The 17,961-nt window shown below is 41.5% G+C and overlaps 1 protein-coding gene across 3 annotated transcripts in view; it reads left to right on the top strand.

Annotated features, from left to right (window-relative positions):
• Window positions 1–17,961, top strand: part of OGT (O-linked N-acetylglucosamine (GlcNAc) transferase) — a 100,411-nt gene that overhangs the window by 36,101 nt on the left and 46,349 nt on the right. For all 3 annotated transcript variants that reach the window (XR_012900194.1, XM_075917997.1, XM_075917996.1), the window contains exons 7-14: window positions 5,896–6,091; window positions 6,817–6,957; window positions 7,138–7,238; window positions 7,432–7,585; window positions 7,692–7,793; window positions 8,146–8,325; window positions 12,674–12,832; window positions 16,222–16,311. Coding sequence is in view for 2 of the 3 variants with exons in the window: in XM_075917997.1 (XP_075774112.1) it covers window positions 5,896–6,091; window positions 6,817–6,957; window positions 7,138–7,238; window positions 7,432–7,585; window positions 7,692–7,793; window positions 8,146–8,325; window positions 12,674–12,832; window positions 16,222–16,311 (1,123 nt within the window). In the remaining variant the exon portion in view is untranslated. The remainder of the gene's footprint in view (window positions 1–5,895; window positions 6,092–6,816; window positions 6,958–7,137; window positions 7,239–7,431; window positions 7,586–7,691; window positions 7,794–8,145; window positions 8,326–12,673; window positions 12,833–16,221; window positions 16,312–17,961) is intronic.

The raw sequence follows: 17,961 nt of genomic DNA, 5'->3' as shown, positions 1-17,961 counted from the left end.
AAGAAGTGGGCTGTGCCCATGGAAGCCCATGATGCCATCTACATGTTTTGTTAGTCTATCAAGTGCTACCAGAGTATTACTTGTTTTTTCAGTTGACTAGCTACAGTTCTCTCTGCCTGGGTTGAGCAGGCTGCAAGGGGAGGTGTGTGTGCTTGGACATTTGCATGATTGCATTTCAAACAAAGTTTGCATAAGGTGTTAATGGCTTAAAGGGTAGTGTTAATTTTCTTTGTTTGATTTCATATTAACTAACTTATGCATTGCTACTTGTTAAGTATCCCTTGTTTTAATATCTTTCTTCCACACATGGACTGCTTAAAAGTGTGTGTGTGTGTGTGTGTGTGTGTGTGTGTGTGTGTGTGTGTGTGTGTGTGTGTGTGTGTGTGTGTGTGTGTGTGTGTGTGTGTGTGTGTGTGTGTGTGTGTGTGTGTGTGTGTGTGTGTGTGTGTGTGTGTGTGTGTGTGTGTGTGTGTGTGTGTGTGTGTAAAATAGTGATAGAAATGTAGCCGTGTTAGTCTGGGGTAGTTGAAGCAAAATGCAGGACAATGTGGCACTTTAAAGATTAACAAGATGGTTTATATTAGATGATGAGCTTTCGTGGGCCAGACCCACTTCCTCAGATCCACACCCCCACACACACTATCTCAATATTGGTGGTACACAAGAAATTTCAAGCCGCCCAAAAGAAAATTGAACCGGGTTAGAGGGAACATCAGTCAGCAGTCCTGACCCAAAAAAGGTTCCCCATTCCTGCTGTATAGTTTCAGTTTTCATCTTTCTTGCATTTTGAATTCCCTTTGTTTATGGAAAGGGATAAATCATGCACTTGGGTTTCTATACCATTTTATTTGATAAGCGTTTTATGTCAACTTAATTTCAGACCTTCCTTCTAATCCTTCTTGCTATTGCTCTTTGCACACACTTCCATTTCTGAGGTAGGAGAGCTAAAATGGAGCACTATATTCAGCTGAGAGTTTAACTAATTTTACATTATCTAGCACATATATTATAGTATTTTTGACTGCTGTGACATATTGCACAGGTCTACAGAGACATCTGCCTAAACTCTGATTTTTTTACTTTTGGGGGACCACTGTTAATTTGAATCAATGAATCTCAAATTTTTGGTCCATCATTTTTTTCCCCTAGGAAATTAACCAAGTTGTGCTGTTTTAGTGCTATATACTAGAATTGTTAATCAATCAGCTAACTCAAAAATGAATCTCAATTGTGACTATTAAGTAATAGACAATCAATTGAAATGTATTAAAAATGTTGGCTGGTTGGTACATTGTTCAGTTTCAGCACAGAATACAAAATGTTCAGTGCTCACTTCCAATTTTTATTACAAATATTGGAACTATAAAATCATAATAGTATTTTTAAAATTACCTCTCTCAGGTACTTAGTGACTTGTAGATTACATAACCGCACTAAAAAAAAAAGTAAAACATTAGTCTACAAGTCCACGCAGTCCTGCTTGTAAACAATCTTGTTCAGCCAATCACTAAGAGAAACATTTGTAAGAGATAATGCTGCCGGCTTCTTTACAGTGTTGCCTGAAAGTGATGATAGACATTCGCAGAGCACTTTTGTAGCAACATTGAGAGGTATTTATGTCCTAGATATGCTAAACATTTGTATACCCCTTTTGGCCACCATTCCTTGCTTCTATGCTGATGATACTTGTTAAAAAAAATTAATGCATTAATTAAATTTGGCTGAATTTCTTTGGGGAGACTAGCATGTCTTCTGTTCTATTTTAACTGCATTTTGCTAGATATTTAATTTTCTAGTTGCCTCGAATGATAACCAGCTCATGTTCATTTTAAGAACACTTACCACAAATGTGAGAGAATGCAAAGAAGGTACCAATGTAAGATTTTTAAAGATAGCTATTGCACTTGACCCAGAGTTTAAGAATCTGAAGTGCTTTCCAAAATCTATGAGGGAGGTAGGAGCATGCTTTCAGAAGTCTCAAAACAACAAGACTTTGGTTTGGAAACTACAGAACACAAACCACCAAGAAAGAGACTCAATCTCTGTTGTTGGCATTTGGCTCAGATGCCGAAAATGAATGTCAATCTGTTCTGCTTTGCATTGTTATCAAGCAGAAACTGTCATTGGATGGACGAATGTCTTCTACCCCTTCTCTACTTACGCTCCATCGAGGACATCTTTATGATCTGGACACATGGCCAAGAAACACTGGAGACATTCCAAAGATATTGCAACAACCTACACCCCACCATTAACCTCAGCCTGGACCATTCCACATGAGAGATCCATTTCCTGGACACCACTGTACAAATCATCAATGGAAAATTAGACACCACCCTCTATAGAAAACCCACTGACTCATACAGTTACCTACATGCTTCCAGCTCCCATCCAGCACACACCATATGATCCATCATCTATAGCCAAGCCCTTCGATACAACCACATCTGCTCTAATCCCACTGACAGAGACCAGAAACTTCAGGATCTCTACCAAGCATTTATAAACCTCAACTACCCACCCGGAGAAATAAAAAAGCAAATTGAAAGAGCCAAACGAATACCTAGAAACCATCTACTACAAGACAGACCCAAGAAAACCAACAATAGAACACTACTTGTCATCACCTACAGCTCCCAACTTAAACCTGTCCAACACATTATCAATAAATTACAGCCTATACTGGAACAGGACACTAAACTCCAAGAAGCTCTGGGAGACAGACCCATAGTCTCCTATAGACAACCACCTAACCTCAAGATGATTCTTACCAACAACCACAGGACATACCACACTAATACCAACTCTGGTACTTTCCCTTGCAACAAACCCCGTTGTCAGCTTTGTCCACATATTCACTCTGCTAATACCATTATTGGGCCTAACCAAGTGAGTTATAAGATCAAGAATACATATTCCTGCGCCTCCAGAAATATAATCTATGCTATTATGTGCCGAAAGTGTCCGTCTGCTATGTACATTGGACAAACGTCTCAGACACTTCGCCGAAGAATCAATGCCCACAAAACAGACATTAGATAGGATCACAAAGAAAAAACAGTTGCTTGCCATTTCAACCAGAAAGGACACTGTCTCAATGACCTACTCACCTGCATCCTACTTCAGAAGACATTCAAATCTGCACTTGAAAGAGAATCCTGTGAACTGGCATTCATGCTAAAATTCGACACTCTCCGCAGAGGCCTGAACAAAGACCCCAGCTATCTTACCCATTACAAAGATAGCTTCCCTAATTATCACCTCTAACACTATTAACTCACAGACATCTCCCCTTCCCCACCTCTAATATCATTAACTCACAGGCATTCACCTTCCTTTCTCCCCCTCTCCCCTGCATCCGCCTTCTGTTCTGAAATGTGATTTGTCCTTTTCATATGTGTTCACTTTTTTTAAATTGTATCCTTTGGTATATATGGCTGTGACTATTTTCTTCCACTATTTGATCTGAGGAAGTGGGTCTGGCCAACGAAAGCTCATCATCTAATAAACCATCTTGTTAGTCTTTAAAGTGCTACATAGTCCTGTATTTTGTTTTAATAATCACCAAGTGGGTCTTCCATATAAATTAGTCTTCATTTCATGGAAGAAGGGAGCTTGAAGAGGGATTTGAACAAGAAGCGTAGTGGCTTGGAAAGGCATTCCATGTGTAGAAGGAAAGCATCTTACACCACTTCTAGAAGTTATGTAGTTTATCCACTGACTGCCTTGTTCCTTTCTTTTCGCCTCATCTTTGTAGAGGTTATAGGTAGCTGGCCACAGAAATCTTGTTTTCAGGGATTAAACCTCTCTGCATGTAATACTTCTGGAGATTCTTACATTCACAGTTTATTTTTCTTAATGTAGTAGAAATATATTTAAAGTTATATTTTTTTCTACCAAGCAGTGCTTGGTAAGGTGGTGATGGGATAATAATCCTTTTAGTTTTATACAGAAAGGAGTATTCTTGTCTACCTCAATATTAGGGATTTCAAGTCCTTTTTGTAGCGGGAAGTGAATTTGTGGATTAGAGGCTCTCTTGACTGTTAACTGTTGGGGGTGACATTTTCCGAAGTTGGTCAATTAAATAGATATCATGAAAAAAGCAAGCAAAGCTTTTAAACATTGAGAGAGTCATTTGTCCCCTCAGAGTTCAGTGTTGATTTCTGTAATGTCATAATCCTGTTTCTCCAGTTGACATATTTTTAGAGGGTAGACAAGTCTTTTCATGCCTTGATCTCATACCAACCAGAGGCATAAACCCTATTTTCTCTTCTATGTCGGTTACTTTTATGATGAAGTTAAATGTAAAAATAATTTTCTGCTGTTTGTTTGTTTTTGTTTAATTAAATATTTTTACCCCACCTCTCTATTTTAAAATATTTGAGGCGGCTTACAAAATTTTTTTAAACACAATACAAATATATATAAAAATGTAAAATACGTGACCCCCCAGAGGGACATAAAACCTGCTAAAAACATAGATAAGAGGAACATACACATACAGACTCAAACATTAATAAAAGCATGAGTAAAAAGGGTGGCCTTAGTTTGATGCTGAAACAATGCTAGCTTTGGCGTCATGCGAATATCCCGGGGAAGAGAATTCCACAGCCTGGGAGCAAAAGCTGAGAATGCCCTGTTCCGCGTAGATGTTAATCTTATCTCCACAAGTGGGGAAATACAAGCAAAGCCTTCCCCGCTGACCTCAATCCCCGGGCAGGTTCATATGGGAGAAGATGGTCTTTCAGATACCCTGGACCCAACCCATGGCTTTATTAGGTCATAACTAAAACCTGAAATTGTGCCTGGAAACATACAGGGAGCCAGTATAGTTGCCAAAGCACTGGCATAATGTGCTCTTTATAACGAGTATTAGTTAAGACTCAAGCAGCCACATTCTGGACCAGTTGAAGTTTCCGAAGGCTCTTTAGAGGCAGCCACACACAAAGTGCATTACAGTAATCCAGTCTGGATGTAACAAGAGCATGGATCACAGTGGCAAAGTCATGCTTGTTCAGGAAGGGTTGCAACTGGTGGATCAGAGGAAACTGCCCTAAAGCAGTCCTGGCCACTGAAGGAATCTGGTTTTCAAATGTTAAAAAAGGGTCCAGGAGGATTCCCAAGCAGCGTACCTGTTCTTTCAGGGGGAGAGTAACCCCGTCTAGAACAGGTGCCATGCCACATTCCCGAACAGATGGCCTCCTGATCCACAGGACCTCAGTCTTATCTGAATTCAGCTTCAGGTTGTTTGACTTGATCCAAACCATCACCGCCTCCAGACCCCTGTTTAGATCAGTCACTGCCATACTTGGTTCTGATGTCGCAGGGAAATAAAGTTGGGTGTCATCTGCATATTGATGGCACTGTCCTCAAACTCCTTATGACCTCTCCAAGCGGTTTCATGTAGTTATTAAACAGCATAGGGGACAAGATGGAAACTTGCGGGACTCCACAGCACAATTGCCATGGGGTCGAATAGCAGCCCCCTAGCTCCATCTTCTGAAAGCATCCCAACAAGTAGGACCGGAACCATTGCAAAACAGTGCCTCCAATACCCAACTCCACCAGGTGTTCCAGAAGGATACCATGGTCGATGGTATCAAAAACCTCTGAGAGGTCTAAGAGAATCAACAAGGACGCACTCCCCCATCTGTCTCCCGGCATAAGTCGTCTACCAGGGTGACCAAGGTGGCTTCAGTTCCAAAACCAGGCCTAAGGCCAGACTGAAATGGATTGAAGTAATTGTTTCTTCCAAGAAGAGCGGGCGGTGGCGTTGCAACTCCCAGCCAAGTACCTTGCCCAAGAATTAGCAATTGGGCGATAGTTATTTAAATTATGTGGGTCCTGTTTTTCATAGGCCATATATGAATGCTAACCATATATCTCTCATTACAGAGCTGTAGCAGCCTACTTACGAGCCTTGAGTTTGAGTCCTAACCATGCAGTTGTGCATGGCAACCTCGCCTGTGTGTATTATGAGCAAGGATTGATAGATTTGGCAATAGACACCTACAGACGTGCTATTGAGCTGCAGCCACACTTCCCTGATGCCTATTGTAATCTGGCAAATGCCTTAAAGGAGAAAGGCAGTGTAAGGAGCATTTATTTTGCAGTTGGCTATATTTGAAGTTCATCTGATATTTATTTCAAGACCTTGAATGATGATTTAAGGTGGGCTTTTAGAACATAAGAACAGCCATACTGGGTCAGGCCAATGGTCCATCTGGTCCAGTGTCCTGTCTGCTGACAGTGGTCAATACCAGATGCCCCAGAGGGTGGGAACACAACAGGTAATCCTCATATGATCCCTCCACTGTCACCCACCTCCTGAGAGAGGCTAGGGACACCATTCCTACCCATCCTGGCTAATAGCCATTGATGGACCTAACCTCAGAGAATCTATCTAGCTCTTTTTGGAACCCTGTTAAAGTCCTAGCCTTCACCACATCCTCTGGCGCAAGGTGTTCCACAGGTTGACTGTGCGCTGAGTGGAGAAAAACTTCCTTTTGTTTGTTTTAAACCTGCTGCCCATTAATTTCATTTGGTGGTCCCGAGTTCTTAGATTGTGGGAATAAGTAAAGAACTTTTCCTTATTCACTTTTTTGCCTTTATTTTGCCTTTAATGTTTGAGTGCTTTGCTTGTCAACTTGTAGGAGAAACAATAGGAGCAAACAGTTCTCCATCTCAAAGCTTTTAAAGGTAGACCCATTGTAGCGATAATCTCATTAAGAATGTTGTCACAGAAAAATGTCGGACAGCAATTGCCTTGTTTATTTTGTTCAGTCCTGCTTGAACACGATTCTGTTTGTTTGAAAGGTTGCTGAAGCAGAGGAATGTTACAATACAGCTCTTCGTCTATGTCCCACACATGCAGACTCGCTTAATAACTTGGCAAACATCAAGCGGGAACAGGGCAACATTGAAGAGGCTGTTCGCCTGTACCGTAAAGCTCTTGAGGTACGTTTGGATATGAGGAAGAGGGTAGGATATGGACAGAAATGGTGGGAATACAGGAGGAGTGGGTTTATTGTACTTGATAAAGAAGTAGATGGAGGTGATGGTAATTCTGTTAAACTAAGATTTGATGTCCTTGAAAGATCTCAAAGGCAAGCTAATTGCCATCTTTGTTTCCTACAGGTATTCCCAGAGTTTGCTGCTGCCCATTCAAATTTAGCAAGTGTTCTACAGCAGCAAGGAAAGCTTCAAGAGGCTCTGATGCATTACAAAGAGGCTATTAGGTAAGAAGCTTTGCTTTTTAAAATTCCCTAATGCTGGAGACAGGAATTCTATAGTGGCTTTTGCCTCTGGTATGCAAACAAATAACTGAAGAGCACTTTGGAAGGGTATTCTTAGAGTACAGACAACTTGTACTGTGCATAAAGTAAGGTGTGTGGTTGTTTTTTTTTATTTTGGTTTTTTTTTCAATTTTAGAATCAGCCCCACCTTTGCAGATGCTTATTCAAATATGGGGAATACTTTAAAGGAGATGCAGGATGTTCAGGGAGCTTTACAATGTTATACCCGAGCCATCCAGATAAACCCTGCTTTTGCTGATGCTCACAGTAACTTGGCCTCTATTCACAAGGTACAGCCATGTTTGTGGCCTTTTACTTTAAATAGCACAGTGATTCATTTGGTAAATTCATCCCAGAATCTGCTTTTGCTTGCTGATTTGGTTTCTCCTTTTGCAGGATTCAGGGAACATACCAGAAGCCATTGCTTCTTATCGCACTGCTCTGAAACTGAAACCCGATTTCCCAGATGCTTATTGCAACTTAGCGCACTGCTTGCAGGTGAGGGGAGAGGGCTGGGACAGTAATTCTATTGGAGACTAGCAGATGTACCCAGCACTGCACAGAAAAGGGCAATTATCATGTGATCTATCTCCGTCATCCAGTTATAGCATTAGCAATCAGAGGCTTGAGGACACCCTGAGCCAAGGTCTGCTTCCTTGACCATCTTAGCTAATGGCCATTTAGGGAATGATTCTCCATGCCTTTAGCTAATTAACTTATTGTAGTTTTGGCGTTGACATCATTCCCTGGCAATAAGTTGCACAAGTTGACTTCGTTGTGTTTTTTTCTTTAAACCTGCTTCCTGTTAATTTCATTGGTTGATCTCTTGTTCTTTTATTTCTTCCTTTAGATTGTCTGTGATTGGACAGATTATGATGAAAGAATGAAAAAGCTGGTCAGCATTGTAGCTGATCAACTGGAAAAGAATAGACTGCCTTCTGTCCACCCTCATCACAGCATGCTGTACCCTCTTTCTCACAGCTTTAGGAAGGCTATTGCCGAGAGACATGGAAATCTCTGTTTGGATAAGGTAGGAGCTTTGAAGACTTTCCATGTGCTTGGCTATCCCCAAGGAAATGCAGATTGTGTATTGGTGTATTCACGTATGTAATGCCAGTTTTAAAATAGTGGTCATCGGACTTAAGATTTACCATCTTGTTGAGATTGCTGGGTCTCTTCACTTCTGTTCATGTGAAGTTGGGTATTGTGAGGGATTGAGAAGAGGTCAGTCAGATTTAACAGCCATCAGTAACAATGACTGTTAAAACATCTTACTTCAATAATTTGTGCCTCCAATCTATCTCACCTACCTTGTTTCTCTAGAATCCTATGTGATTCCCTCAATATCTGATCCTGCTTCATCTCCACACTGCCCTGCCCTGATTGTTAACTGGTAGGGTGGGGTTTTTTTAGATCCCATGAACTGAGCAGCTTTTTTAGTGCTTGCTCGTTTCCATTCCATGTTAGATGTGTATGTGCTCCATCTGCACTGGTGTCAAACTTTTCCTTCAGTGGTTTCCAAAAATAAGGCAGCAACGAAACTGGACCTTTTTGGGAGAGAAATTCATCAGGATTAAAATTACGGGTGACAAATCATAAGGCCCTCTTGAGTGGAGATTATTTTAACATTTGACACCCTGTGGCCAAATTGTGTCTCCAAGAAGATCCTAGGAAAGCATTTCAGGCAGTTCGAAAAGAAGGAAGGGAATTGCAGTAGTGCCACTGCAAGTGGCTTTGGACATGACTAATTTTTTGGCATGGATCATGGCCTCGGTCTCCATCAATGAAAGAGGTGTCATGGCTGCAGTCTTTGGGCTTGTTGGTAGACGTCCAACAGTCCATCCAGTACCTTCCCTTTGATGGAAATGCTCTGTTTGTGGAGAAAACAGACAGTACATTGCATGGGCTCAAGGATTCTTGCACTATGCTCAAGACCCAGGGCCTTTACATCCTGGGGCAGCAGAGGAAGTTATTTAAGCTGCAGCCTCCCCACCAGCAGCATAGTTGTTGTACTTCGAGTAATGTACGGGATCTTTTCAGGAGGATAAAGCAAAATGCCACATTTATTGGTAATACATATAGCAGTCAACACGTATCATATGCATATGATCTATTACACACACTCTCAAACACACACAATCACACTATGTCTTGTTATGAATACTTGCTTCCCCCTAACTTCACTGGCCAGATGAGTTAGATTGGGGAGGGGGGTGAAGCTGGGCTTTTTCTGCTCCGGCTTGATGTTCCTGTGTTGACAAGACGAAACCTGGGATCCTTCTGCAAGATACCTTTTGATTTTTAGTAGCACCGTGCTCATGCAAATCTATCATCCTATGCATTTGCAAAATCTGTGTTGTCATATGCACGTGCAGTTAGTGGTTTGTGGCTCCTTCTTCTGGGTGTTGTCTTAATGTTGCCACATTCACCTTCCAAGAGGGTACTTCCAAAAGCAGGTACTTGTTGCTGACTCCAAAGGCTGACCATATGTCCAGTCGTCTTTCAATGAGCCCACTTAACTGGTCTTATTGTCCTTGGATCTGGCTTTCATCCCCTCTCCAACCTTGCGACTCTCTGGAGGTGCTTGCCTTTCATGCCTTATCCATTCACACCTCATTCATTCATCGGGGAGGGGGAGGAATCAAATAAAAGGGGAGAGATCTGTTCTGGTAGAAAGACATTATCTTTACCTTACTCATTTTTTAGGGACTGTTCTACCAAAACTTAATACAAAAGACTTAGAAACTTTGTATTATGTTCTACGTGAAAAGTTTTCTGTATAAAAGGATTCAATACAAAGCTACATAAAAGGACTTGATACAAGGTTAAAAACTTCAATGAGAAAATAATCTGACCCAATATGACCATTCTTATGTTCTTATGGTGCTCTCTAGGCTCACAGGTCTGTTGTTTGAGCCCTTGGACTCTTGTTCTCTTTCTCATTTATCATGGAATGTTGTCTTCCTTGTGATGGTGGTGTCTGCTAGACAGGTGTCAAAGATAAAAGTCCTGACCTTATATGACAGCTTTAGTCTTCCACAAGGACAAGATACATGTATGATGCCATCTGATCTGCCTGCCAAAGCTGATGTCTGTCTTCATATGAATCAGGGCATTTTCCTCCTGCTGTTCTGCCCTAAGGTGCATAAGACCAGTGAGGATAGAGAGCTGCATGCCTTTGATGTCCATTGTGCTTGGTGGTGTTTTACGTAGAATGTAACTGTCTGGACTGTTCCCCACTCTGGCACTCAGAGTGCAGAAGGTGAGGCCTGCAAGAGACCTTAAAAATACCTTCTCTTTGGGCTCTCCTTACAAATACTCCTCAGAATGTCAGATTCACTGGCTCTGGGGGAGAGGCTGTCACCATCAAGTGAATTAAAATCCTGAAAACCAGGAAGAAACAGTTGGACTTCTTCCAGAGGGGTACCACGAGAGCTCTGATAACTGACCTTGAGGTAGGCGTGCACACACACACAACTCCCACGACACGAGAATCAAATCATAGCTTTTAAAAAAAAGGTGATGTTTATTAATAAAACAAAAGATATACTTGATGATAGCATACTTGGTTGCTAAGTGATACAGAACAACTGAGAAAAGAACAGATTAAAAAACAGAGACATATTGTCTTTGGGCTGCAGCTTCAATATGGGGGAGGGAAGACATATGGAATTCACACAGAGAAACTTAACCAACCAGAAAAGAAAGAAACTAACCAAATTGCAACTAAATATACGTTTTCCTCCCATATTTACTCTCAATCCCTTCACGGTCCATGCCCCATATTCCTTGGAGGTATGGTAGTCCTGCCTGGATTTAAGACATCCTGTTGCTTCGGCTTCTGGTTTACAAAATTCACACAGAGGAACAGCAGCAAGTGTATATTTACAATTTTAATGTCAGTACTGTATCCCATTGGTTCTTCTGGCTCCCTTCCAACACCATTAGCTACGTGAGTTTAACCCTTTAGTCACTGAGTGCTGGCCATCATAGTAACAAGTCCTTTTGTAGGTTGATACAGCTCTTTGCGACAGTGGACATAATGAGGGGCTTTAGTCTCCTCTCAGAGAATATCCAACTGGATCATTTCTTACATCTAGATTGGTATGGGTAGAGCCCTGCAAATCCATGGATATTAGCGTTGTATCTGCATTTGCAGGTGTGGATGTGGGTATTCAGAGCACATGTTTGTGGAGTTTGATGCAGATACAAATTTTGTATCTTCACAGGGCTCTGATTATGAGTTGGTGTAGGTCAAACTGCCACCTCTGGCTAAGGTGCAAGCATCATCAGTGACCATGGTGCAAGTACCCATCCACAACATTTGCAGAGCTGAGATGTGGTCTTTGGTTCATGGTGCTTTATGCCATCACCCAGCAAGTCAGCTGTGACAAGCTTCACATCCATAAATTCCTACCGAATTCTGTTGGTACTGCTTGGGAGTCAGCTAACACGGAATAGATCTGAGCAAACACTTGAAGAAAAGGCAGTTAACTTTTTCAGTAACTGGTGATCTTCAAGATGTTACTCATGTCCATTCCATGATCGTCCCCCCTCCTTTGCTTTGTGTCTCTGGCCAGAAGAAACTGAGGGTGGGGGGAGCTGGTGGTGCTGCTTATATTGTGCAGTATGGGCATTACTATAAGGGTTGCCAGAGTCGGTCCCCTATGGACACCACTGAGGGAAAAACTTAAGGCACTGGTGCATATGGTGACTGTACACATCTAACATGGAATGGACATGAGCAATACATCTTGAAGATCAGTTATGGAAAAAGTTCAGTTACTGAAAAAGTTAACTGTCTTTTTTTGCTTAGTGTTATGATCTAATTTCTGCTCCATTGCCTTATTATGATTGCAATTCATTGCACTTGTTTATCAGCCTATATGTGGCACTGCTCTGTTGCTCCCTAGTACGCTAATCTTTTGATAACATTTTGATACTTGGCTTTTTCCTTTTAACTAGCGCATGTAGACCGAGCTGTATACTCAGGTCTCCATTTACACTCAAATTTGGATAACACACCACTCAGCCTGGGTGAGCAACACATGTACAACCCTCTACCTGAAATTTGGGTCAGATGAGGTTTTCAAGCATTACTGGCTAATGAACAGGAACATAATTAAGTTAAGACTGTGTCCTCTTTGCTTGCTCAGTTGTGATTAGACTCTTGTAATGCACTTTATGGGAATTTGTGCATTTTCCATTAAACCTGTATGATTTGAAAAGGCTATGCCAATCTTGCAGTAGCATAGATACTTAAATATAGGGAAAATAATTGGATAAATCTGAACGTATAGCTTATCTACTATTTAAACTCTTGATGCTTCAGCTTTTGTTTATCAGTCTTAAAAAAATTGTGTGAATTTGTTTGCTAGATCAATGTCCTTCACAAGCCACCATATGAGCATCCAAAGGACTTGAAGGCTAGTGAAGGCCGGCTTCGTGTTGGCTATGTGAGCTCTGATTTTGGAAATCATCCAACATCCCACCTAATGCAGTCAATCCCAGGAATGCATAACTCTGACAAATTTGAGGTAAGAACGTAAATAGTATGCTGAAATTTTAAATACAGCCTGTAGAGATTCCTTGGGGAAGGTGAGGTGCATGATTTACATGGAAGGCTTTAGGTTACTTCCCCTTTCCTGGCACTTGTTGGTGTATTGCCTTATGGAAGAGGAGGCCTTGTCTTTTATAGCCAGTAGCAGATCATCTTGCCTTTTAAGAAGTGGCAGTGAAAATCTCCACGTGGAGAGCCATTGCATCCTCAAGGAGACACACATTATGGGAGGAGCAGTTATGGGGAGTACACAAGACATGGAAAAGGAGGTGGCTGATATTGTATTGTTTGATATCTTCTGGCAGGGTCTTCCTCATTTAAACCTTAATCTTTCTTTATCGTTTCTCATTTGTGTGGACAGCCAGTGTTTCAACAGGATCAGCATACCAAGTAATGCTACCAAATGGTAGCTATGCACCTGTCTAAAATCTACAGCCTACCACAGTCATGCTACTTAATATTTATTGCATAGTCTTATGAACCATTTTCAAGAAGTCATGAGCCAGGAAGGAGCTTGCGGTGGTTATCTCTGTCAAGAGAACCTCACCAGCTTCAGATGTCCTGGCTTCTCATTTGTAATTAGATTAGGAAAAGAGATGTACAGTTGCACATATGTATTTTCCAAGAAGCAAGTATAAATATGCCCCTAAAATTTGCCAGTTTTCAGATTTACTTTTGGTATAAATGGTGTCAAGCGATAGTCCCTATGTGTATTCTACACTGGGGTATGCATGCTCATTATGCACCTATATCCAGATATTTTTAGTAAGCTGCATCCATTGGGTCACACATGCACATTTTTTTTTCTTTTAGTGCTCCGAACCAAGGGTATCGAAGATCGATACCTCTCTAGTTCCTTCTTACCACTGCATGGCTTGGGTCACTCTTCTGTGTCCATTGCTGGTTCTGCAACTGTCATTACTTACTTATAGCATAAATAGCTTTTACTAGTCCCAGGCTACATAGACTATAACATGGTTGGCTTGGGTTTTTTCCCTTCTGTGCTATGAAAATTGTCCCTAGAAATCTAGGATTGTGCACTAGCTTCTGGAACTATTTCTACTCTCTCTTGTTGCAAACATCAGTGCTGCCTCTACAGCCTAGAATAAGCTCACATCTTTCCCAAATTTGGCATTTGTGGCTTCTTCTCCCCCTTAATTTCCACATCCAGAACCTCAGTTTTGGAGTAGGTCATGAAACCCCTGTTGGATAAAGGCTTGGGAGACTTGGGTGTACATCAGCTTCATCTGGTAGGCTGGTGTCCCTTAGATCACTAGCTCAGAAGTTAAGTTCTAAGGCAGAGACGGATAAAATCCAGCTCACCAAGCCTTTTAATCTGGCTTGCCCCTGCAGTATGGAGTAGCTCTAAACTGCTCAAAGAAGCTGGCTGCTCCCTGTGGTGCTCTGTGCAGTGGGGAGGGAAGGCTTCATTTTGGAATGCTCCTTTAGCATCTTGATCATCCAGAACCAAAACTTGAATCCACTATTTCATGCTGAAGTAAGCACCTTGCCGTCTAAACCAGTAATCATCAAACTTATTTTTGCTTCTTTTTCTGTAGTCATATATGGCTTCCAACCCCCACCCCCAATTACATATACCAGCACGTTGCTTTGAAGGCAGAGCGGAGAGCAGTGGTTGCTGACTGAACACGCAGCTGTGAAGGCGGCAGCAGCAGCATAAAAGTGTAAAGGAGGCAACAAGAGATTCTAGCATCCCATTGCTGCTGTTCTGCACTGCTGCTACCACTGCAGGGCTGACAGCCAGCGCTCTGCCACTTGCATCTGAGGGACTGAAGGGCGTAAGGGGAAGGGTACCCTAAGTGCATAAGCTCAGCCACCAGGTGCTGACAGCCAGTGCTTTTCATAAAAAAACTACATACACAGGTCATAAGAACGTAACATTAAAATATAGGAACGGCCATACTGGGTCAGACCAAAGGTCCATCTTGGTATCATCCAAGGGCCCCAATGGTTGTTAAGCAGTCTTCCTGCTTCTGATCTAGTTATATAACTTTTTGCTATTACTTTTTGATTTTGAGTTTTTTCAATCTGCCTTTTGGCTTTTCTTATTATATTTTTACATTTAATTTGACAGGATTTATGCTCCTTTCTATTTCTGTCACTATGATTTGACTTCCACTTCTTAAAAGATATCTCTTTATCTCACTGCTTCTTTTACTTGGTTGTTGAGCCACAGTGGCACTTTTTTGTTCTTTTACTGTATTTTTTAATTTGGGGTATACATTTAAGTTGGGCCTCTATTATGGTGTCTTTGAAAAGTTTCCATGCAGCTTGCAGAGGTTTTACTTTTGTCACTGTGCCTTTTGGTTTCCATTTAACTAACCTCCTCATTTTTGCATAGTTCCCCTTTTGGAAATTAAATACCACAGTGTTGGTCTGCTGAGTTGCTTTTCCCACCACAGGGATGTTAAATTTCATTACATTATAGTCCCTATTTCAAGTGGTCCTGTTATATTTACCTCTTGGACTAGATCCTGTGCTCCACTTAGGACTAAATCAAGAATTGCCTCTCCCCTTGTGGGTTCCAGAACCAGCTGCTCTAAGAAGCAGTCATTTCAGGTATCAAGACATTTTATCGCCAAGTACTGTCCTGAGGGGATGTGTACCCAATTAATATGCGGCTAGTTGAAATCCTCCACTGTTAAGTTTTTTATTTTGGTAACCTCTCTAATCTCCCTTAGAATTTCAGAGTCACTATCACTGTCCTGATCAGGTGGATGATAACATATCCCTACTGCTATATTCTTATTGTTAGAGCATGAAATTATTATCCATAGAGATTCTATGGAACATTTTGGCTCATTTTAATATTTTTTACTTCATTGAAGTAAAATGGAGGCCTGGCTTGGGAGGACTGCCTCATAGTTTGAGAACCATTACTCTAGACTAATCTGGTTCATGCAGGTTGATAGTTTGAATCATTGAGCAGTAAATGTTAATTTATTAAAGATGAAAATGTCTGATTACCGTGTTACTGGATCCATTTCACACTTCTGACTGGAGAGCTTTCTCTAGAACTTGTCTACTGTTTCAAGACTCAGTAAAGAGAGATGGGCTGAGCATAATATCAATCCAAAAGTGAGACAAGTGGTGAGATGATTACGCTAACAAACTCTTAAGCTGCATATATGCAACTTTTGAACCCTTATTTGGGACTTTTCATGTTCAAAGCACTTATAAAATAACTGGCCAATGTGTGTGTGCAGTAAAATTAAACTTGGTCTCAAACAGTTTCCTGTTTTGAATTAGGGTGACACACAGAGTAATTGCATAGCACTTGATGAAATTTTTGTCAATAGTCTTGAGTTTCAGGTATGTACTTACTTTTGATGCTGCATATCCTAGGTGTTCTGTTATGCCCTGAGCCCTGATGATGGCACAAACTTTCGTGTAAAGGTGATGGCTGAAGCAAATCATTTCATTGACCTGTCTCAGGTGAGTTTTTATTCTTTGAATTTGCAGTATGTTTTCAGAAATAGAGAGCTCAACATGTGTTTAAGGATCTTGGGCACAGTGCATTTCTTGGAGCACAAACTATGGTCCCAGGTAATGGTAAGAGTGATCTCCAGAGTTCCTGAGTTTGTGGTGGTGTATGTGAGCAGGTCTCTAATAATGTAGGGAATTGATAGGCATTATGTGAATTTTGTATGTTGGAATTTCATTAATGTGGGTGGGTGACTCATAGTGGATTAGCCTATATTGGTCAAATACAATTGCTACAGTGACTACTGAATATTTTGGGCTTAATTCTTGGGTACATTAAGGCTTCTGCATGCTACTCAAATAATACAAAGCAATCATGGCTTAGCAGGTTGGTGAAAAAATCCCCCTGAATACTGGAATAACTGAAGGATTTAGTCCCTGGAGCAGCTTCTGCCTCTATCATCTTTTGTATCCAAGGGATGTGACACAGGTTTTACAACATCCTAAATGATCCTCAGAAATAGCACCTGGGTCTGTGGTTGGCTGGCATAAATTAGGATACTCCTGAAAATCCTTTGGTGCACATACAGGCTAAAACTGGCTTGGGACCTAGACAGTCCCAGTCTCAGAGATAGCTTAAAGCCATTTCCTTGGGCCATGTAATACTAAACTCATGTGCCACTTTAAATCTGGGCTCTTGAGTAAAAATGGTGTATTTGCTAAATCAACATCAACAAAACTGCTGATGTTTGAGACGCTCTGTGTACTTGTACTTGCAAAATCCATTGATCTTTGTAGAAAGCACTGCCTGTTGAGTGCCTAGCTCGTAAAAGGGCTATATCGATCTTTTCTAATTCAGTTCTGATGACTAAGTGTGGGTATAGGGACCTTTCCTCTGTAAATTATTTAATTTTTAAACCATTTAATTAGCTAATCAACTAGATTTTAAGACCAGAAGAGACCATTATGGTTTAATCTGACCTGCATAACACAGGCCATGGATCTTCACTCAGTAACTACTGCAACAAACACTTAACTTCAGTGTGAAGTTGGAACATATGTTCTTCGAGTGGTCCCCATGGGTGCTCCACTCATGGTGTCGGGCTCGTCCCGGTGCCATGGATTGAAGACTTGCATAGCAGTGCTGTGCTGGACCACGCATGTGCAAGCAGCAGTTCACGCCATTCGTGCCTTTGATCGGTTTCACGTGGTCTGGCCCCCGCTCAGTTCCTTCCAAAAGCCCTCGGTCGCGGATGGAGCTCCATCTCTCCCTCAGAGTTCTCCTTACCTCAGATCTGTATACAGTTACTACCATACCAAGTTTCCCTTATCCTTAGTTGATTCTTGTTCTCGTTCAATGTTCCTAATAAATAAATAAATAAATACATAAATAAAGGTCCTCAACGGGAAATAGACTCTCCTAGAATGCCTGGTTCCCCGGGCTTTAAGAAATGTACAGTCTGCTGGGAGCCCATGCCAGTGTCACACGGGCATGAGGCATGCATATGGTGCTTGGGAGAAGCACATGTACCACAGCGCTGTCAGCACTGCTATTAGCTGACAGCCAGAGCCTGTAAAGACCGGGAGAGGCATTTGAAAATGCTCTCTATGGACATAGCGCTACAGCCTGCTGAGTTGTCTACCACCTCAGGGCTCAAGCAC

This window comes from Pelodiscus sinensis, chromosome 13 (assembly GCF_052426305.1).
Source record: "Pelodiscus sinensis isolate ZL-2025 chromosome 13, ASM5242630v1, whole genome shotgun sequence".
Taxonomy (NCBI): Eukaryota; Metazoa; Chordata; order Testudines; family Trionychidae; genus Pelodiscus; species Pelodiscus sinensis.
Note: the sequence above shows the minus strand (reverse complement) of the source record. Positions and strands in the feature narration are given on the sequence as shown.